The following is a 24,939-nucleotide window of genomic DNA, read 5'->3' as shown; positions in this document are numbered from 1 at the left end:
AGATCCTCTGACACCAACACCCCAAGGTCTCTCTCCTGAGTCGAGCTTACTAATCCTTTCCCCTCCTATTCGGTATCTCTCTTTTGGGTTTCTACACCCCAAATGCATCACTCTGCACTTCTTGGCATTACATTTTAACTAATTTCTACAAAAGAAAACCATATATTAGAAAAACCAAGCTAACTAACTAAACACAAACAAACTATTGTTGTGATACAGTGATGCTACATTTTTTCTTTTTTATATATGCAAGTGGTACTCAATGATTGGGCTTGTCCCACAGGACTCACTCGCAGTGCAAAACTGCTTTGTTTATCCGATTCTACATCACAGGGAACCGAAAATGCGCTAAATAATTGAAAAACAACCCAAGATATCGAAACCCGGAACAGGGAATTGATAGTGGATTACAGACATTTCACTGTATGTCACCTCACAGATTGGGACCCCAGCAGGATGAACTTTCAACCACCATTCCACATTAAGGTAAGTAGTGTGTTCGATACTCCCTTGAGATAAGATGAGTTGGATACTCCTTTGAAAATCTATGGGGGATAAAATTCAAGTGCACCTTTGACAGCAGATAGCACACTGGCAATTAGTAACCAGATCAGCGGGAAAAGAAGAACTCGCCCGAAATCCACTGGTTATACAGTCACGTGAAGACATTAGATGCACTAACCTGGTACAATAGCATAGGGAGGTGAAGGTAGGGGTGCTATGATGTAGAATCGGGTAAACAAAGCAGTTTTGCACTGCAAGTGATTCCTGTGGGACAAGCCCAATCACTGAGCACCACTTGCATATATAAAAAAAGAAAAAATATAGCACACTGCATCACAACAATAGTTTGTTTGTGTTTAGTTTTCTTCTGTAGAAATTACATAATATTGGTAAAACTGAACGGAGATATATACCCCAGAGGAACTAGCTATTAAATTTTAACTGCCAGATCCTCAATCATTCTTCTAACTTTTGGAGATCCCTTCTCATCATTTCTACTCCCTCCAGGGTATCCACTCTATTGGCTATCTTTGTGTAATCCGCAAAAAGGCAAACCTTTCCTTCCAACCCTTCAGCAATATCTCTCTCAAATATATTAAACAGAATAGGCCCCAGCACCGACCCCTGAGGAACTCCACTGCTGACCTTCCTTTCTTCCGAGCGGATTCCATTTACCACCACCCTCTGCCACTTGTCGGTCAACCAGTTTCTTATCCAGTTCACCACTTTCAGTCCTAAGTTCAGCCCTTTCAGCTTATTCATGAGTCTTCTGTGGGGGACCTTTGCTGAAATCCAAGTAGATTACATCTAGCGCACGTCCTTCATTCAGTTCTTTGGTCACCCAGACAAAGAAGTCAATGAGATTTGTTTGGCAGGATTTTACTTTGGTAAAGCCATGTTGCCTCGGGTCCTGTAACCCGTTGGCTTCTAGAAAGCTAACTATCCTTTCTTTCAGCAGCGACTCCATTATTTTTCCTACCACCGACGTGAGACTTACCAGTCTGTAGTTTCCCACTTTTTCCCTGTCTCCAACCTTTGTGAAGAGGGACCACATTCGCTCGTCTCCAATCTCGCGGAACCTCTCCCGTCTCTAAAGACCTATTAAATACATCTTTAAGAGCTCCCGCCAGGACCTCCCTGAGCTCCCTCAATATCCTGGGATGTATCCCATCTGGCCCCATAGCTTTGTCCAGATTTTCCAGCTGTTTATAAACTCTTTCTTCCGTAAATGGCACAGTATCCACTCTATTCCCAGATAGTCTCTCGACAGCCAATTGCGGTCCTTCTCCAGGAGTTTCCTCTGTGCATACCGAACAGAACTAATTGTTTAGCACATTTGCTTTATCCTCACCACTCTCCACATAACCATTATCTTTCAGTCTTGCAATTCCATTCCTAACTTTCTCCTTTCTCCAATATATCTGAAAAAGGTCTTGTCACCTCTCTTTATATCTTTAGCCATTTTTTCTTCCACTCGCTCTTTCACTAGCCATATTTCCCTCGTCACTTCTTTGAGTTTAATCCGATAATCTTTTCCATGATCCTCTTGCTGTATTCTTTTGTATTTCTTGAACAAAGCCTCTTTTGCTCTTATTTTTTCAGCTACATGTTTGGAGAACCATATAGGCTTCTTGTTTCTCTTGGTTTTGTTTACTTTCCTCGCGTAAAGATCAGTCGCCATATTTATAGCAACCTTTAGCTTTGACCACTGATTTTCCACTTCTCCTACGCCTTCCAATTCCAACAACTCCTTCTTCAGGTATTCCCCCATTTTATCAAAATCAGTACGTCTGAAATCCAGTACTTTAAGTTGTGTGCGTCCACACTCCGCCTTCGTCCTTCTATCAAACCATATGGTGTGATGATCAATATTAGATAAGTGGGCACCCACCCGTATATTGAAAACACTTCCTCCATTCGTGAGCACTAGATTCAGCATTGACCCGTCCCTCGTGGGTTCCGTCACCATTTGTCTGAGCAAGGCACTTTGACAGGCATCCACAATCCCTCTACTTCTTTCTGATTCCGTGGACGGGGTGTTCAATCCACATCAGACAAGTTGAAATCTCCCAACAGTAGCACCTTCCCTTTCATATCAATCTTTTGAATATCTTCTATCAGATCCTTGTCTAGCTTCTCTGTTTGTGCCAGAGGTCTGTAGATAACCCCCGTTCCAGGTCGATCCATAAAGCTTCTTCCTCTCCCCAGGTCCCCTACATTTCAGCCGCTCTGATATTGTCTCTCACATACAGCGTCACTCCTCCACCCCTTCGGCCCTCTCTATCCTTCCTAAAATATTATGGCCCGGTATAGTCACATACCATTCATGGAAATCATTGAACTACATCTCTGTAATAGCAACAATATCCACATTTTCTTCAAACATCAGAGCTTGCAAGTCTTGAACCTTTTTACCTAGACCACGAGCATTTGTGCTCTTTGCTTTCCATTTACATAGTGAGTTTAGGTGGTTTTCTATATTTAGATGACTTTTCCCTCTGTTGTCATGTTTATTCTGGGGGTGACTTTTCGAATTCCCTTGTTTCCACATTGCAGTAGTTCAATCAAAGCAGTTTACATACTATATACAGTACTTATTTTGTACCTGGGACAATGGAGGGTTAAGTGACTTGCCCATAGTCACAAGAAGCTGCAGTGGGAATTGAACCCAGTTCCTCTGGTTCTCAGCCCACTGCAGTGACCATTGGCCTACGCATTAAGGAGGGTATGTGTGGCCATGGCTGAATTACTGCATCCAGCCCCTCCCAGAGGTACTCTTTCTGTTGACTGAAAAAGCTGGGCACCTTGGCATTGCAACTCATGTCCATCAGATTCAGGATTGGAAGATCTCATGTTGTTCTGATGAGGATAAAGGCCTTTCAGGAGAGTTCCCACTCTCCCAGATCTAGCAAATGCCTGCAGAGGATGAGGTCGTCCACCTGAAAGTCCTGCAGTGTGTGCTGCTGAAAGCACTGTCACGTGTTTCTCTGAAAAATGGAAGCGAATATAAGATGCCAAGACCACAGGAGCACTTCTTGTCCCTTCTTTGTCTGTTGATATAAGACACTGCTGTTGCATTATCTGAAAAGACTCACACTGTTTTCCCCTGCACCAGAGTGTGAAAGGCAACCAGTACTTTGCGAACTGCTCTCAGATCAAGATGACTGATGGACCAAGATGGTTCGATAGAGGTCCATTTGCCATGACTTGTATGATGTAGAAAGTGTGCTCCCCAGCCAGAAATACTGGCATCCATGGTGACCACCATCCAATCTAGGGCTGCCAGCAGCGCTCTTTGCTGAAGGTTGTGAGAATGGACTCACCACCTCATGCTAGACTTTGCCTGAACTATCCAGGAAACGCAAGAGTCACAGTCTTGAGACATAGGAGACCACTGAAATAAGAGAAATTGTTGAAGACATCTTACTTAGGCCCTTTCCCATAGAACCCCATTCAAGACTGCTGCCATCAAAACCAACACTTGTCTGTAGACCACTGCCAGAGGACTTTGAAGCTGTAGTGTTCAGATCCAAGATTGAAGTTTGTCTCTCCTGATGTCTGGAAGCAAAACTCTCCCTGCCTACATATCGATCTGAGCTCATGAGTACTCCATAGGTTGAGACGGAGTTAACTTGCTCTTGGTGAAGCTCATCAGCCAACTAATAGACTACAAAAGATCCACAGCCTTGGAGGTGAAATGGAAACTTTCCTGAAGAAGCGAGGCTCCAATCAACTAATCATTCAGATACTAAGAACTCTGATGCCATCATGTTGAAGAAAGGGTGCCACAACCATTATGACCTCAAAAAAGTTCTGGGAGCTGTAGCAAGACCAAAGGGTATTGTCTGGAACCGATAATGACCTCGTAGAATTGCCAAGCACAGAAAACGCTGATGAGATGGCCAAACTGGAATACAGAAGCAAGTTTGCTTGAGGTACAGAGAAGAAAGAAACTGACCTGGACAAACCAAGGCCACTACTGAGCACACAGTTTCCATTTTGAAATGAGTTACCCCTAGACAGCGATTTACTTTTTTGAGGTCCAGGACAGGGCAGAAAGAGCCTTCTTTCTTGGGAACCACAAAATAAATGGAATACATTCCCAGACCCCAGTTGCTCTGATACTGGGACCATAGCTCCTAGACTCAGGAGACCCTGCAGGTTAGATCTTACCATCTGTTGTTTTGTTGGGAGCCCTGCAAGGAGACTCTAAGAAGGAATCTTTGAGAAAGCAGGAAAATTCCAGTTTGTGACCCTCCGTGATTACTCAAGAACCCACTGATAACATAAGTACATAAGTAATGCCACACTGGGAAAAGACCAAGGGTCCATCGAGCCCAGCATCCTGTCCACGACAGCGGCCAATCCAGGCCAAGGGCACCTGGTGAGCTTCCCAAACGTACAAACATTCTATACATGTTATTCCCGGAATTGTGGATTTTTCCCAAGTCCATTTAGTAGCGGTTTATGGACTTGTTCTTTAGGAAATTGTCTAACCCCCTTTTAAACTCTGCTAAGCTAACCGCTTTCACCACGTTCTCCGGCAACGAATTCCAGAGTTTAATTATGCTCTGGGTGAAGAAACATTTTCTCCGATTTGTTTTAAATTTACTACACTGTAGTTTCATCGCATGCCCCCTAGTCCTAGTATTTTTGGAAAGCGTGAACAGACACTTCACATCCACCTGTTCCATTCCACTCATTATTTTATATACCTCTATCATGTCTCCCCTCAGCCGTCACTTCTCCAAGCTGAAAAACCCTAGCCTCCTTAGTCTTTCTTCATAGGGAAGTCATCCCATCCCCGCTATCATTTTAGTTGCCCTTCGCTGCACCTTTTCCAATTCTACTATATCTTTCTTGAGATGCGGCGACCAGAATTGAACACAATACTCAAGGTGTGGTCGCACCATGGAGCGATACAACGGCATTATAACATCCTCACACCTGTTTTCCATATCTTTCCTAATAATACCCAACATTCTATTCCTTTCCTAGCCGCAGCAGCACACTGAGCAGAAGGTTTCAGTGTATTATCGACGACGACACCCAGATCCCTTTCCTGGTCCGTAATTTCCCACATGCATCACCTTGCACTTGCTCACATTAAATGCCATCTGCCATTTAGCCGCCCAGTCTCCCAGTCTTGTAAGGTCCTTCTGTAATTTTTCACAATCCTCTCACGAGTTAACGACTTTGAATAACTTTGTGTCATCAGCAAATTTAATTACCTCGCTAGTTACTCCCATCTCTAAATCATTTATAAATATACTAGTAAATAAGGCCTGTTTCTGACAAAAATGAAACGCGCACTAGCAAGGTTTTCCCCTTCATGCTCCTCCCACCGAGTTGCAGACTCCCCCCTCCCTAAGATTTAAACAACCCCCCTCCGCGTTAATGACCCCTGGACCCCCCCCTATCGCGACCCTCTGAACACCACCCTTTCCTCCGAAATACCTCCCCTGAAGCCGTTGCATACCTCTGCTCACCGATCCGAAGTTCTGTTGTGGGCTGCGGGGCGTGGCTTCATGAATGAGCATGTGTTGAAGTTTCTGTGCCAACACATGCTCATTCATGAAGCCACGCCCCGCAGCCCACAACAGAACTTCTGATCGGTGAGCAGAGGTACGTGACGGCTTCAGGGGAGGTATTTCGGAGGAGAGGGTGTACGGCGGAACGGTGAGTGAGCGAGCGGCTGCGGGAGGGTGGGTCAACGGTCTGTGGGCGGGGGTAGGGGTGCAGCGGCGATGTTCTTTGGTTTGAGTGTATGGGAATGATGGCTGCGTTGTGGAGTGGAAACAGAGATTAACCAATGGGCTTCCTTGATTCGTTAGTGTACTAATCGTCCTGGTGCATGGGCAGAGTCGGATAGGAGAGGGGGTGCGGTGGAACGGTGAGCGAGCGACTGCAGGATGGTGGGTGAGGGGGACTGTGGGTGGGGGGACGGGGTGCAGCGGCAATTTTGTTTGGTTTGAGTGTATGGGATTGACGGCAATGTTGTGGAGTGGAAACAGATTAACCAATGGGCTTCCTTGATTTGTTGAGTGTCAGTGCTCCGCCCTCGACGTCATCACGTTTGACATGAGGGCGGGGCAGACACACTGCGATCTAGAAACTACAACTTTGGGAAATTTCTGAGGCTTCATTAGAACACTGGGGTAGCGAATTATGTCCGGAAGGGACGTGGCTGAGGGCGGATCTACAAGTGAGAGTGAGTGGTGCATGAGTGAGAGTGAGTGGTGCTGACACTTCAGTCTTTCCCTGCCACCGAGTGAGCTTTAGAATGTTGGAGGTGAGAATATTTATATAGATTAAAAAGCAGCGGTCCTAGCACAGACCCCTGAGGAACCCCACTAACTACCCTTCTCCATTGTGAATACTGCCCATTTAACCCCACTCTCTGTTTCCTATCCTTCAACCAGTTTTTAATCCACAATAGGACATTTCCTCCTATCCCATGATCCTCCAATTTCCTCTGTAGCCTTTCATGAGGTACCTTGCTAGTGATTCTGGCCCATTTGTTGAGAAACCCTGACAGCCTATCAAAGTTTCCAAGGAATGGACCTAGGCTCATCACTGCGACACCCAGAAGGTATCAGACAAATCAGCCATTTTGTTGTATTGAACCCTTTGGATACTCAGTCTTTTATTGTTGTTAATAAACTTGCTACCGTTGAGTAGGAATTTTTTTTTTTGTTACATTTGTACCTCACGCTTTCCCACTCATGGCAGGCTCAATGCGGCTTACATGGGGCAATGGAGGGTTAAGTGACTTGCCCAGAGTCACAAGGAGCTGCCTGCGCCTGAAGTGGGAATCGAACTCAGTTCTTCAATTCCCCAGGACCAAAGTCCACCACCCTAACTACTAGGGCACCCTAACCACTGATCTCCCCCATTTGTTTCTTTTTGTTGCAATGTTTCCTTTCCATCTTGAACTTTAGCACTTTTGACATAATGACTTATTTTGAAAATGTCATTAAGTTCAACAATTTTTTATTGCATGGGTGATTTAGAGTGCAAAACTGTCTTAAGGCATGTTTACATTTAATAATTTACTCAGTTTTATTTAATCTCCTTTTGGCTCATGTCATCATGTTTTACAACTGTCATATAGCATTTTGGATAATCCTTGGATTGTTTAACCTTCTTTTGTTGTGGTACTTAATAACAATAATCTTTCATCTGATCATTTACATATACAGCAGAGAGCTGTTGAATGATCTTCAGATTTAACTGTTTTTATTCATCATTGTTCCAGCGATACCTTCCCACTAGATTTGACAAGTTTGGATATACTTGTTTACTGTACATGTTACATATGGTTTATGTATGAAAAGTTTCTATTAATCATTTGACCCCGTTTACATTTCAAAAACTTTTTTTTATATAGTTTGAGTAGATGCATCATAAATCCTTTAAATATTAATCATGTAAATGTTTTATATAAAGTTTCAGAATGTTCTTAAGGTCGCAACATTGGTGATATGTACTTTATCTTGTTTTTTAGATTTATACTTTTCTTGGGTTTTCATGTTTATAATATCCATTATAAATGCAAGTCCCATGGTTGCTGTAAGCATTAAGTTGAATAGTTTTTTATTTTTTAATATATTACAATATGATTTTGGATCTTTGCTTATACATATCTATATATATAAAAGGCACTTTGAAGCCTCAAGCCGGAAACTTGAGGCGCCCGAGATATCCGGTTTGGCCTGCAGGCTCCAGTCACTGTAGCTCCGCCCTTGCGTCAAAACGCGATGATGTTGAGGGCGGGGCGGCCCTCGCAACCATGTCACTGAGGGACGAACGGAGGAAGAGGAGAGGTGTGCAACTCGGAACGGAGGCACGGAGGGGGTGTCTGCAACTCGGGAGGGAGGACGGGGGGGGGGGGGGGGGGGGGATTACCCTGCTAGCGCCCGTTTCATTTTTTCCAGAAACGGGCATTTCTTACTAGTATTTTATATATGTATATGTATAATTTTTTTAAACTATTAATTTATGCAAGTCTTTTTCGTATATGCAGGTTTTTAACTGCTCATATGTGTACATTTCCATGTTTTTTAAAGCGGGTCTTACTGAGATTATGGGCCCTGTTTACTAAGGCGTGTTAGCGTTTTAAAAGATGCCTTAACCATTAAAGCACGATAACCATGCATGTGCCAATATCTCTATTGGTGCCTACACGGTTAACATGCCTTAATGTTATAGACGCGTTAAAAACGCTAAAGCGGCTTAGTAAACATACCCCTATATGTGGTGCTCCTACAATAAACGTTTCTGGATTGTACCCCTGGAGTTCTCTCTCAATTGATTTGTGGAGAATCATTGCCCGTCCCCACTTCTTTTCTTCTGTGTCTTCCTTGTCGCAGCAGTTACTAAGGCATCAACCTTAGGCTGTTTAAGCTTCTCTACTTCATATGGCACCAGGGGATAGAACTTGAACTTGGTCATGGAATAAGTCACCCTAAGGCCAGCACCTGGGGAGTTCCACTGAGCTGAAATTAACTCTTGTAAGCTGGATGCATAGGGAAGGTTCTAGGAGGCTTCTTAGTCCCAGCCCTTAATAGGACCACCTATAGAAATCGACTGCTGATCCAAAGGAGAAAAAATACCGAGCCCTTCTAAGGCGACTGTAATCAGCACAGGAAGTTCATCCTTGCAAAAAACCCTAACTACAGTGGGATCTTCCCCTTTATCCACCAGAAGTTCTCCTTCCTCCAAAAGATCATTCAGACATGAAGATCTAGAAGCCAGAGTGTGCAACTTCAGATTGCTCCACTGACAGCAAGAATTCTGTATCCCAATCCTGCGGCTGATCCACTCTACTTCTTTTAAAACCTAGATCCTGATGAAACCGCTCAGGAGAATTTTCCTGGGGACCTCTGCTCTCTTCTGGTGGAGCTATAATATAGAGAAAAAGGAACAGAAGACCCCATTGTCTCCCTAGCTGCTAGACTGCCCTCTGTAGATTGCTGTAGCAGTGCTTGCGATGTAAACTGAGCATCCTGTGTAGAGGAAAGAGCATCATCGTCAGGAACAGAACTGCAGGAAGGCAAAATGACTGCCACTCCCATGCTTTCTGAGGAAGCAGACTTTTCACCTCTGAATGCCAAGTCTTGTTAGAGCGTGTATGTGTGGTGTTTTTCTTTTGAATTTTATGTATGTTTGTATTGTAAGCCACTTAGTGTTAAGCAGAAGGAAAAGACATGCACTGACCTGACAGTGCCCCCCTAGCATCATATTGTAAGCAGCACTTAATGGCTTCAGCCAGCACTGCCATAAGAAGAAATAATGGTGCGAAGGAAAATGTGGTTTCAGCTGCTAACAGCTGGCCAGTGCCTGACCAAACACCTGGCACGAAAGTGCTTGTACTCACCATCAATGGTAACAGGTCCCCAAACCCTGGGCAAGAGGATTTGGAATTCCAGCCCTGGAGGTTACAATGTGAGAATAACTCACTGACAGGCTGCAGCAATACTGCTGAAATGGTGTGTGTGTGCCATGTATACACCCTAGACAGGAAGGCTATACCAAATAGTTTTGTCTCTCAGTTCAGTTGAACACCAGACTAGTTTAGGAGCAAACACCAACAGAGCAATCCAACATCTGCATAGGGAACCATCTTCCACTTGCTGGAGATACAGAAATATTGATTTATCTGAACTGCACAGTGCCCTGTAGTGCTGAGTTCAACTCTGTTCTCTATCTGCTGTTCGACAAGCATAATCTGAAAGTCCTAGACTGGTCTGTTGAGGATACTAAGGAAGATTCTTTTTTTTTAAAGTACATGCAGTGATTTGAAAATGCAACCACCATGTGCACTCTTCTCTCCAGCCTAATTCCACTTTATGTGAGCAAAAGTATGGATGCTGAAACAGCTCACTGATTTTTATCAGCAAACTGGATGAGGATAGAGGACACAAATTTCAAAATGTGTTTTTAAGCAGGCAAACGTTTTATATATATATTTATGCCGTAATAGAGGAAACTGCCTAGGGATTTTTTTTATGTCTACATAAGAACTCATGACATCTGAGATCATAAATGAAATCTGCTCCTTTATTAATGCCAAAAGATCCTTCACAATATGCTTCTAAGTGCGACAAAGATTTTGCCATACAGTAACTCTCTGTGGTGTATCTTATATATAACTTAAAGCAGAGGTTCTGCAAGTAACCATTTTTTTGGTACACCTCCTCATAAAATGCAGTTAAAAACAAAAGCATAGAGGTCTATCTCCTTCATTTCAATCAACCCCACCCCAAGGGTTATGATCTAACAGACACCGACCGCTCCATGATTCCTAATCACTAGGCTTTGATCTGTATCTTAAAATAAAAATCAATGAGAAACTCAAACACAGCACAAAAAGAAGAGCACTTGAAGAGCTGCATATACATACTCACCAGATCCTGCATCTCCTTTTGGAGGCGTCCTAGGGCTTTTCTTGTACCAACAGCAAAAACATAAGTGTCCATATCTTCCTCATTCATTGTTACTTTTATTTGCTGATAAGAAAGGCAACAATTAGCCATTCCTAAATACACAACACAAAATCCCTCTCCTGGTTTTCTGCTGATAGGCATTTCTGAGTCATGGTAAACCATACTACAGAACCACTGGGCTGAAAATTTAAAATACCTGTGCTTGAATAGATTTGTAGTTACAATTTGTCTGCATTCTTCTAGCTTTCACAGTGTATTTGCTTAACTCATCAGTCCCAATGTTGTTTCCGACCCTGCATCTTCCATATTTCCCCTTCCCCATCAGATGAATGCTGGAAGGGTCTGCCTCCTTTGAGGTGGAATACTTAAATGCCACTCATAAGTCAGGAGGAAACAGCTGAACAGTGTGCATTCCGCTCCATTTTTAATCTGCATCATCAGGACATGCCTCAGCAAATGCCTCTGGATTTAGGCAAACACCATTACCAGAGACAGAAAAACTTCTTTCAAGAAAACAGAAGCTACCTACATCACTGCCTATAGCGATCCCATTAACTTGCATGTTTAAATTGTTGTAAGCTTTCTAAGAGAATTGTCAGTTTCAAACTACTACTAGTTTGATTCTATTTTGACTAGTTTTGTTTCTGGAAGTTTGCATGAAATGCACATACTCTCTTCTTGTTTCTGATGCTGTTGAGAAAATAGGAAGCACCACCTGAACACACTAGCATAAAAAAAACAGAAGCAATGTCTCCTCACAGAGCAAGACGGACATCAGCATACCACTTGGTCAGAAGTTGGTCTCATCATGCGAGCAAGCACGTTCAGTAGGTCCTGTCTCTTCAGGAACTGCAACACAGAGAATTCCTTTATTACACTGTATCCTTCCTTCTTTACATACAGACAGCCTTTACTGAAATAAAAAAAACCTTTCAGGCATGTAGAAGGCTCTAAGAAGAATACCAAGCCTATTTTCTCTTAAAATACCACAATGTACACATGTCCTTTGATAATCTAGGGTGGGAGCACTTACATCAGCTCTGTGGTGGGCTTTTTATCCGTTATGCTAGTATGCTACAAATAAAAGTAGGCACCAACTTTTCTTTACAGGTAGGTTCTATATAGGTGCGCTTAAATGTGGAGAAAAACCCTCAGAAACCTGGAGTTGAACTAACTCAGGTTTAGGGCGGGGTTACTAGTATTTAGGTAACTCACGCCAAGTTTCTATCATCGGGAAAAAAACTCCACTTAAATATTTATTGATTATTTGCAGCTTGTATGTCTGTCTGCTTGTTGTATCTTGTTCTAAACAGTTTGTATCTTGTTCTAAACAGTTGCCTCTTGATATTAGCTTACAGCAATGCTTTAACAAATGTGAATGTAAAAAAACACTCTTATCTTAATGTCCAACGGGGGCCGCTGCCGTTTCTCCTTACAACAAGGCTTCCTCAGGGACCGAGTGTTAAATCACGATGCTGTAATCCTGTAGAAATCAAGAAATAGAGTAAGAACAAAAAAGCTTAAAACTGTATACAATGCACCAGGGCAAAGGCTCTTGAATAGGCTTACAGCTAAGCGGAGCACCTATCATTTCAAAATGGCGTCTCGGCGTCTTTGGTGTGTCAGCTGACATTTATAGAGATCTTAATCAGCTGACTGCTTAAAGGTAGTGGTTTGAAAAAATTCACTTAAGGACTAATAAAAAACATGCCAATCTATGGAGCTATTAAGACCATTAGGTTCTAAGGAATCCAAATTAAAGATCCACTCAGCCTCTCTTCTCTGTAGTTTTAACTTGCGATCTCCACCTCTGTGTGATGCATCTATTCTATCGATGACGAAACATTGGAGATCTTCAAATTTATGATTGTTGACCATACAGTGTTCTACCATAGGTTCTTTGATAATTTGTCTCCGGATATTGGATCGATGTTCCAATATTCTTACTTTCAAAGCTCTGGTGGTCATCCCGACATATAGTTTTTTGCAGGGACAGCTGATTACGTAGATAACATAGTCTGATAGACAATTGGTGAAACGTCGAAAAACATGGTATTTTTTGGTCTTGAAAATATATATTTGTTTAATCTGCTTAGTAATGGAACAGATTGGGCAAAGGCCACATTTGAAATGACCTTGCAATCGTGTTTTGTTCAATGTGGTCGTAAGCTTAAGATCTGCTGGGCTAATCAGCTCTTTGATGTTATTGCGTCTAACATAAGCAATCCGTAAATTGCTGTTCTTAAAGGCAGGGATTGATTGTACAATGTCCCATCTATTTTTAATCAGTCTGGCTATAGACGGACTGTCCTCATTGTATTGTAAAACCATAGTACAGGTTTCTTCCTTGTTCGTGTCTTGAGTTGTAGTAGTTGATAGTAATTCTCTATTGTTATATTTGGCTCTTTGATATGCTTTATGAAGTGTGGATCTTGAATAACCTCTATCAGCCAAATCATCTGCTAATCTCTTGGCTTGTTGTTTAAAGGTAGAAAAATTTGTGCAGATACGTCTTAGTCGCAACATTTGAGAATAAGGTAGACTATTCTTTAAATATGTAGGGTGACAGCTCGAACTATGAAGAAATGTATTCCTGTCCGTGCTTTTCTTGTAAACCCTTGTAACAAATTGACCATGAGTTAATCTTATTTCTACATCAAGATAATGAATTAATTCAGTAGAATGTTGTTCAGTGAATTGGATATTATCGCTACAACTATTGAGCCATACCATAAAGTTTTTAAGCTCTATGGAAGAGCCTCCCCAAATCATAAAAATGTCGTCAATATAGCGCCACCACGTGATGATGGCTTCAGAGAAAGGGGAATGACTAATCCATTCCTTCTCAAATTCTGACATGTAAAGATTGGCAATCGAGGGAGCAAATGTGGCTCCCATTGCAACTCCACTGGTTTGTAAGTAAAATTTGTTATTGAATACAAAATAATTTTCTTTCATAGCAATCCTCGTGAGAGTTGTCAAAAACTCAGTTGGGATCTGATGTGGTCTTTCCCTGTTGTCAAGTATTCGTTGTACTGTTTTTAAAGCATCATCTTGGGGGATAGAGGTATATAGTGAGCAAACGTCTAAAGTCACCATTGTTATTTGGTCCTGTTCTAAAGTAACATCTTCTAATTTACATAGAAAATGTGTGGTGTCCCTAATGTAAGATGGTTGTTTGGGAACTTCCAATTTCAAGAACATGTCTACAAATGTTGCTAACGGCTCTAAGACGGAATTTCTCCCCGATAGAATAGGTCTACCGGGAGGATTGATCAACTGTTTGTGTACTTTTGGCAGAAAGTACATCACTGGGACAACAGGGTACTCTTTACATAAGAATCTTTTATCTTTTGATGTAATAATACCTTGATTGAGTGCAGTATTAGTGATTCTTTTTATCAAAGATTGTAGTCTATTCGTAGGATTCAATTTTAACTGTTTATAGGAATCAGGCTGATTTAATTGCCTGAGACCTTCGTTAATGTAATCCTCTCTATTAAGTAATACAACAGCTCCCCCTTTGTCTGCTTTTTTTATAATGATATTATTGTCTTTTTGTAATGTTTTTAAAGCTGACACTTCTGCTTTGGACAAGTTGAATCTTTTGTGGGAAAATTGCCTGTGTTTGGTCTTAAGGTTATCTAAATCAGATATGAGCAAGGACTTGAAGGTGATCAGGGCAGGGGCTAAAGGAGCCGGAGGTTTCCAAGAAGACTTAGGCTTTATAATAGTTCGATCTAGAGTTTCTACTTTGTCTTGAAAAAAATCTTTAAGCTGTAATTTACGTAAAAATTTCTCTAAATCAATATTGAACTGGAACTCATTGAAATGAGATGATGGTACGAACGATAAGCCCATCGATAAAAGTTTCTCTTCCGTGGTTGTTAAGTTGCGGTTAGATAAGTTTATGACCACTGTTGTTGCTTCTGAGACCGAGTCCAAGGTTTGCTTCTTTGATTTGCATTCCCTCTCCGATTGTTTCTTCCTCGTCTCAGGCCTCTGTTCCCCAAAAAAGACTGTTTAGTGCTGCGATCAGTGGAATTATCACTGCTAATAGACGACGATGAGCTTTGAAATCTTAAGTCTTTTTGATTAGTGGTGGATTCTGATTTGTCTGCTGACATCCAAGGGTAAATGTTATTTGAGTTGTAGTCTTTCTCATCTCTAGCAAATTTTTTGAGCTTAGATTTTTTAATGTAGCTTTTAAATTTGTCCATGTTCTCTTTGAATGATGCATGTTCTTTTTCAAAATCTGCAGGTAATGCACTATTTTTCAATTTAGTTAAACCTTGGTCAAGTTCTTCTTTTAATTGATTTAAACCGAATTGACTTCTCTCAATGATCAAAAGCATGAGATCTAAGGAACATTTATTAAGTATTCTATTCCATTTGTCTATGAAATCTTTATCCTCAACAAAACATTGTGGTGCCTTGTTGACTCGAAGTCCTCTTGGAATTATTTCTTTTTTGCAGTATTCTATAAGAAGACCACTATTTAATTCTATTTTAATGATGTTTTTGTTTTTCAAAGTAATACTGTTCCACCCAGAATCTGTGGCAGAACTAAGTTGTTCAATATTGAATTCTGTAGAGAAGCTAAGGAGATCCCTGACTCGTTCGTTAGAGAAGCTGAAGCCGGAATTCCAAGGGTTCTGTGCCATACTGCTAATGTCGAAAATCGAAATTGTGTATAATGTTGCAGTATAATCTAGAGTCTGTAGTTCGAATACTTGACAACAGGGAAAGACCACATCAGATCCCAACTGAGTTTTTGACAACTCTCACGAGGATTGCTATGAAAGAAAATTATTTTGTATTCAATAACAAATTTTACTTACAAACCAGTGGAGTTGCAATGGGAGCCACATTTGCTCCCTCGATTGCCAATCTTTACATGTCAGAATTTGAGAAGGAATGGATTAGTCATTCCCCTTTCTCTGAAGCCATCATCACGTGGTGGCGCTATATTGACGACATTTTTATGATTTGGGGAGGCTCTTCCATAGAGCTTAAAAACTTTATGGTATGGCTCAATAGTTGTAGCGATAATATCCAATTCACTGAACAACATTCTACTGAATTAATTCATTATCTTGATGTAGAAATAAGATTAACTCATGGTCAATTTGTTACAAGGGTTTACAAGAAAAGCACGGACAGGAATACATTTCTTCATAGTTCGAGCTGTCACCCTACACATTTAAAGAATAGTCTACCTTATTCTCAAATGTTGCGACTAAGACGTATCTGCACAAATTTTTCTACCTTTAAACAACAAGCCAAGAGATTAGCAGATGATTTGGCTGATAGAGGTTATTCAAGATCCACACTTCATAAAGCATATCAAAGAGCCAAATATAACAATAGAGAATTACTATCAACTACTACAACTCAAGACACGAACAAGGAAGAAACCTGTACTATGGTTTTACAATACAATGAGGACAGTCCGTCTATAGCCAGACTGATTAAAAATAGATGGGACATTGTACAATCAATCCCTGCCTTTAAGAACAGCAATTTACGGATTGCTTATGTTAGACGCAATAACATCAAAGAGCTGATTAGCCCAGCAGATCTTAAGCTTACGACCACATTGAACAAAACACGATTGCAAGGTCATTTCAAATGTGGCCTTTGCCCAATCTGTTCCATTACTAAGCAGATTAAACAAATATATATTTTCAAGACCAAAAAATACCATGTTTTTCGACGTTTCACCAATTGTCTATCAGACTATGTTGTCTACGTAATCAGCTGTCCCTGCAAAAAACTATATGTCGGGATGACCACCAGAGCTTTGAAAGTAAGAATATTGGAACATCGATCCAATATCCGGAGACAAATTATCAAAGAACCTATGGTAGAACACTGTATGGTCAACAATCATAAATTTGAAGATCTCCAATGTTTCGTCATCGATAGAATAGATGCATCACACAGAGGTGGAGATCGCAAGTTAAAACTACAGAGAAGAGAGGCTGAGTGGATCTTTAATTTGGATTCCTTAGAACCTAATGGTCTTAATAGCTCCATAGATTGGCATGTTTTTTATTAGTCCTTAAGTGAATTTTTTCAAACCACTACCTTTAAGCAGTCAGCTGATTAAGATCTCTATAAATGTCAGCTGACACACCAAAGACGCCGAGACGCCATTTTGAAATGATAGGTGCTCCGCTTAGCTGTAAGCCTATTCAAGAGCCTTTGCCCTGGTGCATTGTATACAGTTTTAAGCTTTTTTGTTCTTACTCTATTTCTTGATTTCTACAGGATTACAGCATCGTGATTTAACACTCGGTCCCTGAGGAAGCCTTGTTGTAAGGAGAAACGGCAGCGGCCCCCGTTGGACATTAAGATAAGAGTGTTTTTTTACATTCACATTTGTTAAAGCATTGCTGTAAGCTAATATCAAGAGGCAACTGTTTAGAACAAGATACAAACTGTTTAGAACAAGATACAACAAGCAGACAGACATACAAGCTGCAAATAATCAATAAATATTTAAGTGGAGTTTTTTTCCCGATGATAGAAACTTGGCGTGAGTTACCTAAATACTAGTAACCCCGCCCTAAACCTGAGTTAGTTCAACTCCAGGTTTCTGAGGGTTTTTCTCCACATTTAAGCACACTTTTTGAGTAATTACATTCTAGAGTCCCGATTTTTTATGTATCACATTACGAACTACAGACTCTAGATTATACTGCAACATTATACACAATTTCTATATAGGTGCCCTTTTATAGAATTAGCCTTTAAGTACACTTAGTACTGGAGGCGTAGCAGAAACCATCTTTCACTTTTTTGTATTGCCTTTTGCCAGTGTTTTACCAAAATGCAAATTCTTCGTCTGTATCAGTGAGCAGGCATATTGTAAACATTTTTGCTTTCACAACAGTTCAGCTAACTAGCCGCCATACTGCAAGACTTGGGGATTTATCACGCTTTATAGGTTAACTGCCACAATTATTATGTATGTCCCATGTGAATACCAGTCTGCAAAGTACATACCATTAAATAATGTGCAGCCAGAAAACGGTCATTTACATGAATATCAACATATGGGTGTACATGACAAGAATAACAGCATTTATGCATGTTCTTGCTGGCTAAATCTAGGCAGCTCATTATAGAATTAACCCCTTCAGACTTCATCAATGCACTTGTGTGTAGTTAGAGGGTCATTACAGGTGTGAGCAAGCTGATTCAAATTATTAATTATATTCCAGCTTTTAAAAATCTTTCCCACCACCTGCTGTAGTTCAGTAATAAAAACTACTTATGAGAGCACCTTCTACCTGACAGGCTAAATGGTACTCAGAGGTGAAAGTCACAAGTGTTTCTATGTAATATGTACATACAATAGACAGCAGAACATGAAAAGGGAATCATTCTTTGGCCTTAAGCTTTTGGACCTTGCCGTGGTCCTGACAAAGATTTGCTTACTGTTCTGTCAAAAGAAAAAGATGAGAAAAGCCCCTAACCTTCAGCTGAATCAGCATACCCTCGCAGCACACTCTGCCCGAGCACCAGAGGTTATAAATATGTTCATTTTCTTGGTTCAGTTTTCCAGTACTCATGGGTTCTTTACTTGTTCCATCATCCCCTGAAACAAGAGAAACTGTATTTATTAAAATTTGATGATATTGTGTGTCATAGTGAAGCCTGGAGTAAGCTGCATGTTATAAGCAAAAAAGAAAATAAACAAAAACATAAAAACATTTAGGGGACAACGTTCAATCAGTGGCAGTCAGTGATTTTTTTTCACCGCTGCCGATTTTATACCCAGATATTCAAAAGCTGGGCCATGTCTGGGTATCAGTACTGAATACCTGGGTATTTAGAGATGGCCAGCATTTACCTGTAAGTGCTCGTACTCAGCCCTTAACCAGATAAGTTAAGCTGGACAAAAACAGGACTGCGATTTATGATGTCCTATTTGTCCGATTAACTTATCCGGTTAAGGGCTGAATATTGGCATTTAACTGGATTAAGTGCCAACTCAACCCCCAGACCACCCACAAGAGAGACAATTTCTGTTTGATTGATTAGAAGGGATATTCAGTAGCACTATCTGGGTAAGTGCCACTGAATACCTCGGATAGCCAGCTAAGTGCCATTTAACTGGGTAACAGCTTTTCCTTGAGCTTCCTCAATATATACATTAGGAATCCCCACTTCAAGTAAGTGTTACAGTTCAGACACAAACTATGGAGATTTGAGCAGGAAGCTAGTAGTGGGGGGGGGGGGGGGGGGGGTGTACTTTCAACTCTATTGGAACCAGGGCATTTTCAGTTATCTGTAGATTCTTTTCCCATATTTATATTCACTCCAACTAGGTTCCGCCATTGCAGTGACAGCTCTGGGCTGGAGGACACATACTCTGCAATCAGGGGCTGTAAATAGTACATTCAGCAAGTGTTGCTGCTGTGCATTGCCTGGGATACCTTGCCTCCGGTGTCGTTAATTCTAGAGAGAAGACCTGAAGTGGTAACTGAACTTAAGTCCCTCTGTATGGAGTGTATAGCCCTGACCTTGAGCCAAGGGAGCTGGCCCACTGCAGAGATTTTAATGAGTAAATGGACATGAGGTTTTCCCCCTCTTGTCTTGTTGTACTACAGTTTGGTGCTTGCTATCCATTAGGCTCCATACCCAGAACTATAGATCAGCTAAAGCTAAACTGAACAACTCACCTACAAGCGCAAAGTTACTTTCCAGCAGCTCCCTGTGTGTATTGAACCAGGTCTGGGCCAGGCGACTGTTTTTATTCTTGCCAATGATGTAGTTCATAATGTAAGCAAGGAGGCCGGTTACCATCAGGATCTCCATGTAGTAACTCTCCCAGCTGTTTTGCAGATGAGCTGGGACCTTAAACAAGATCAAGGAATTTCAATAGTAAGAGAACATGCAAACAAGGACATGTTAGAACTAGGGCTGCACATTTAACACATTTTTAACACAATTAATGTGTTAAAAATTTAGCCTGCATTAATAATTTTAACAAATTAATCACATTCTCCCTCTCCTTCCCCCTGGCAACCCTTCAAACTTACCTGTGCAGACAGCAACGCTAAGCAAATGTTGCTTCTTTCTAGACAGAGTTCTCCCTCTCTAGCATCCCGCCTCCTCTGACAAAACTTCCTGCAGAGCTGCCAAGGGGTCCCAATTCTTCAAAGGGAGATTTTAGTACACGCCCCCAGCCATAACCTACTTTGCCTTGCCTCCAACCCACTCTTTATGGCTCTGCCCCCTGGCACACCTCAAACCCACAGCCATTTCAGAAAATATTCATTTAATAGCCTAATACCCTTTTTAATTAGCTTTCAGAGGCCAAAACCTCCTGTCTCAGGTCAGTATAATGTTGTTATGGTATCCTCTCCTGACCTGAGGAAGGAAGTGTTGGTCTCTGAAAGCTAATAAAAAATGTTTTAAAATCAGTGAAGGTATCACCTTATTTTCTATTTTGTGTTTTATTTGCTAAGCTCAATAATGTGTGGGTGTGTGCAATCTTTGAATCTTTTTTCCTTGTTACTGTTTGTTGCACTTTCTGCTTTTTCCAAATCATAGACTGGATTAGATGGTACAAGAGTCTATTTTTTCTTTTCTTTTAATTAGTTTTAATTGGATGGACCTTTGAAGACTTTTTTTTTGCCCATGTTATTTCTGATTTTATGCTTGAAAATTGCTTAACAAAAGATTTTTTGAACATGTATTAAATCAATTTAGCACACACAAAATTTTCTGTACTATCCTAATGAATTAAGGGGAATGTTTACTAAGCTTTGCTAAGCAGTAAGCATAGGTTTTACTGCATATAGCTGATATGCAGGGACAAGCACTAAACTATCCCCACACTGTAAAAATTAGCCAGCGGGGTAAAAATCCTATGTTAGCTGCTGACTGTGAGTAGGGGCAGAATCTGAGCATATTATGAGCAATGCAATGGTATGGCCAGTCCCCCATACCAGCTGTGGCAATTGCAGAAGGCCCAGCTGCACTTAAGACCTCAAGAGAAGAGAGACAGGAGGAGATGGAGCCTATGGATGGGAGGGAAAGCGAAGAGATGGTGTCAATGAATGGCGGGGAAGGGAAGAAATGGAAACTAGATAGATTTGAGAAGGAGTAAGAAAAATGGAAGAAAGCTGAATGTGAAAAATGGATATAGGGCAGAAAGTGAAACATAAATAGACAGGAGGCCTTGGAAACAGAGTTCAGAGACAGGGAATGAGAATTAGAAAGATAAAATCACCAGACAATAAGGTAAGATAAATGATTTTATTTTTAGTTACTAACGGAAATATGCAGGATTTGAGAATTTACTTCTTTTATCTATGTGTTGCACAGTACAGGAGAAAATGTGAGGTATGCACTTTATGCTATTTTAATCCATGTACAGCACTATTTAGAACATTTTATAGGGCTTAGTTTCCTTCTTTGGTTCAGAAATTTCAGACAAACAGAACACAGCAGTTTTGATAACATTTCTTTGAAGGGGTAAACAAACATGTGGCTAAAGGTGAGCTGGTCAATATTGCGTATCTGCATTTTCAAAAGGAGTACCTCATGAAAGACGCCAGAGGAAATTGGAAAGTCATGGGATAGGGGTACATTGTGGATTAAAAACTGGTCAAAAGATAGAAAACAGACAGTACAATTAAATGGTCAGTACTCTCAATGGAGAAGGGTTAATAGTGGGGTTCCACAAGGGTCTATGCTGGGACCGCTGCTTTTTAACATATTTATAAATTGTTGAAACTGATATAATTATTGGGAATATCTGGATTTATATTACAACAAGGAAAGTTTATTTTTTTATATTCTAGGGCAATTTTGGAAGTTAAATCATTTGAAAATTCTGGTCCCATCCAGAGAATTGCCTTAACAGTAGTTAGCTGGCACTTGGGACTGGCAAAAGTACACCTGAGAATGGAATGGATATAGCACCGTTCACGGAAGAGAATATTGAGGGAGCTCAGAGAGGTCCTGGCGGGTCCTCTTAAAGATTCGTTTAATAAATCCTTGGAGACGGGAGAGGTTCCGATGGACTGGAGAACGGCGGAGGTGGTACCTCTTCACAAAAGTGGTGATAGGGAAGAAGCTGGAAACTACAGGCCGGTAAGCCTCACTTTGGTTATTGGAAAAGTAATGGAAGCCATGCTGAAGGAAAGGATAGTGAATTTCCTAGAAGCCAACAAGCTGCAAGATCTGAGACAACATGGTTTTACCAGAGGGAAATCGTGCCAAACGAATCTCATTGAATTCTTTGACTGGGTAACTGGAGAATTGAATCATCGATGTGCTATAGACGTAATCTACTTAGATTTTAGCAAAGCTTTTGACACGGTTCCTCACAGGAGGCTCTTAAATAAACTAGATGGACTGAAGATAGGTCCCGAAGAGGTGAACTGGATTAGGAACTGGCTGATGGACAGACGACAGAGGGTGGTGGTAAACGGAGTTCGCTCGGAGGAGGGAAAGGTGAGTAGCGGCATGCCTCAGGGATCGGTGCTGGGGCCGATTCTGTTCAATATATTTGTGAGTGACATTGCCGAAGGGTTAGAAGGTAAAGTTTGCCTATTTGCGGATGATACTAAGATTTGCAACAGAGTGGACACCCGGGAGGGACTGGAAAGAATGAAAAGGGATCTGAGGAAGCTAGAAGAATGGTCTAAGGTTTGGCAATTAAAATTCAATGCGAAGAAATGCAAAGTGATGCATTTAGGGAGTAGAAACCCACGAGAGACGTATGTGTTAGGCGGTGAGAGTCTGATAGGTACTGAGGGGGAGAGGGATCTTGGGGTGATAGTATCCGAGGATCTGAAGGCAACGAAACAGTGTGACAAGGCGGTGGCCATAGCGAGAAGGTTGCTAGGCTGTATAGAGAGAGGTGTGATCAGCAGAAGAAAGGAAGTGTTGATGTCCCTGTACAAGTCGTTGGTGAGGCCCCACCTAGAGTATTGTGTTCAAATTTGGAGGCCGTACCTTGCGAAGGATGTTAAAAAAATGGAAGCGGTGCAAAGAAAAGCTACGAGAATGGTATGGGATTTGCGTTCCAAGACGTATGACCAAAGACTTGCTGACCTGAACCTGGAGGAAAGAAGGAACAGGGGTGATATGATACAGACGTTCAAATACTTGAAAGGTATTAATCTGCAAAAAAATCTTTTCCGGAGATGGAAAGGCGGTAGAACGAGAGGACATGAAATGAGATTGAAGGGGGGCAGACTCAAAAAAGATGTCAGGAAGTATTTTTTCACGGAGAGGGTGGTGGATGCTTGGAATGCCCTCCCGCGGGAGGTGGTGGAGATGAAAACGGTAACGGAATTCAAACATGCATAAAGGAATCCTGTGCAGCAGGAATGGATCCTCAGAAGCTTAGCCGAAATTGGGTGGCGGAGCAGGTGGGAGAAGAGAGGTTGGTGGTTGGGAGGCGAGGATAGTGGAGGGCAGACTTATACGGTCCGTGCCAGAACCGGTGATGGGAGGCGGGACTGGTGGTTGGGAGGCGGGAAATACTGCTGGGCAGACTTGTACAGTCTGTGCCCTGAAAAAGGCAAGTACAAATCAAGGTAAGGTATACACATATGAGTTTATCTTGTTGGGCAGACTGGATTTTTATTTATTTATTGCATTTGTATCCCACATTTTCCCACCTCTTTGCAGGCTCAGTGTGGCTTACAATAAGATATGAATAATGGAAATACATTTGTTACAGCTTGGTTATAGGTTACATTGTACAAGTTTTGTGAAACCATCGAAGTATCATTAAGAATATAACAATGGGACATCAACATTGAAACGTTGGAAAGAGACAATGGGAAGCTTAAAGGGCAGTGTTAAGACACAGAGATATATGGTGTACATATTCCTGTGAGTAAGTGTATGAGTGATGTGGAATTACGGGGGATGAGGGTTAGGAGTGGATGTATGGAGCATTGATGTTCAGTGAGTGTGGACTCTATGTGTTTTAGCTCTTTGCCATAAATTGTTTCAAACAGATGAGTCTTCAGTAATTTGCGGAAGGAGGCTTGTTCGTAAATCGTTCTTAAGTTGCGCGGCAGTGTATTCCAAAGTTGCGTGCTCGTGTGAGAAAAGGTTGACGCGTGTAGCGTCTTGTATTTCACGCCCTTGCAGTTAGGGAAGTGGAGGTTGAGGTATGTTCTGGATGATCTTTTAGCATTTCTGGTTGGAAGGTCTATCAACTCGGACATATAGGCAGGGGCTTCACCATGAATGATCTTATGGACTAGTGTACATACCTTGAAGGTGACGCGTTCCTTAAGTGGAAGCCAGTGTAGTTTCTTTAGTAGTGGTGTTGCCCTTTCATATTTTGGTTTTCCGAAGATGAGTCTGGCTGCTGTGTTCTGGGCTGTTTGAAGTTTCCTCAGTACTTGCTCTTTGCAGCCTGTGTATAGTGAGTTACAGTAATCCAGATGGCTTAGGACGAGGGATTGCACTAGGTTGCGGAAGACGGATCTTGGGAAGAATGGTTTAATCCTTTTCAATTTCCACATGCAGTGGAACATCTTCTTAGTTGTGTTATTTGCGTGAGTTTCGAGTGTTAGGTGGCGGTCGATAGTGACTCCAAGAATTTTTAGTGTTTCTGAGATTGGAAGGTTTTGGTTTGGTGTGTTTATCGCGTTTAATTCATTTGTATTGTATTGGGAGGTGAGTATCAGGCATTTAGTTTTTTCTGCATTTAGTTTCAGACGAAATGCATCTGCCCACGTGTTCATGATGTATAGACTTTGATTGATTTCGTTGAAGGTCTTTTTCTGCCTTCATCTACTATGTTACTATGTAAATGATCTAGATATGGGAATAACTAGTGAGGTAATTAAATTTGCTGAAGACACAAAGTTATTCAAAGTTGTTAAATCGCAAGAGGACCTTACGAGACTGGGAGACTGAGCATCCAAATAGCAGATGGCATTTAATGTGAGCAAGTGCAAAGTGATGCATGTGCGAAAGAGAAACCTGAAATATA

General features: G+C 41.4%; 1 protein-coding gene across 1 annotated transcript in view; it reads right to left on the bottom strand.

Moving 5' to 3' along the window:
* Nucleotides 1-24,939, bottom strand: part of CCDC47 (coiled-coil domain containing 47) — a 144,939-nt gene that overhangs the window by 52,967 nt on the left and 67,033 nt on the right. The window contains exons 4-7 of the mRNA XM_030221571.1: nt 19,646-19,820; nt 18,437-18,558; nt 11,736-11,801; nt 10,914-11,015 (exon numbers count right to left, since the gene is read on the bottom strand). Coding sequence (XP_030077431.1) covers nt 10,914-11,015; nt 11,736-11,801; nt 18,437-18,558; nt 19,646-19,820 — 465 coding nt within the window. The remainder of the gene's footprint in view (nt 1-10,913; nt 11,016-11,735; nt 11,802-18,436; nt 18,559-19,645; nt 19,821-24,939) is intronic.

This window comes from Microcaecilia unicolor, chromosome 12 (genome assembly GCF_901765095.1).
Source record: "Microcaecilia unicolor chromosome 12, aMicUni1.1, whole genome shotgun sequence".
NCBI classification, from domain to species: Eukaryota; Metazoa; Chordata; class Amphibia; order Gymnophiona; family Siphonopidae; genus Microcaecilia; species Microcaecilia unicolor.
This window is presented reverse-complemented; position numbering and strand designations above follow the sequence as displayed.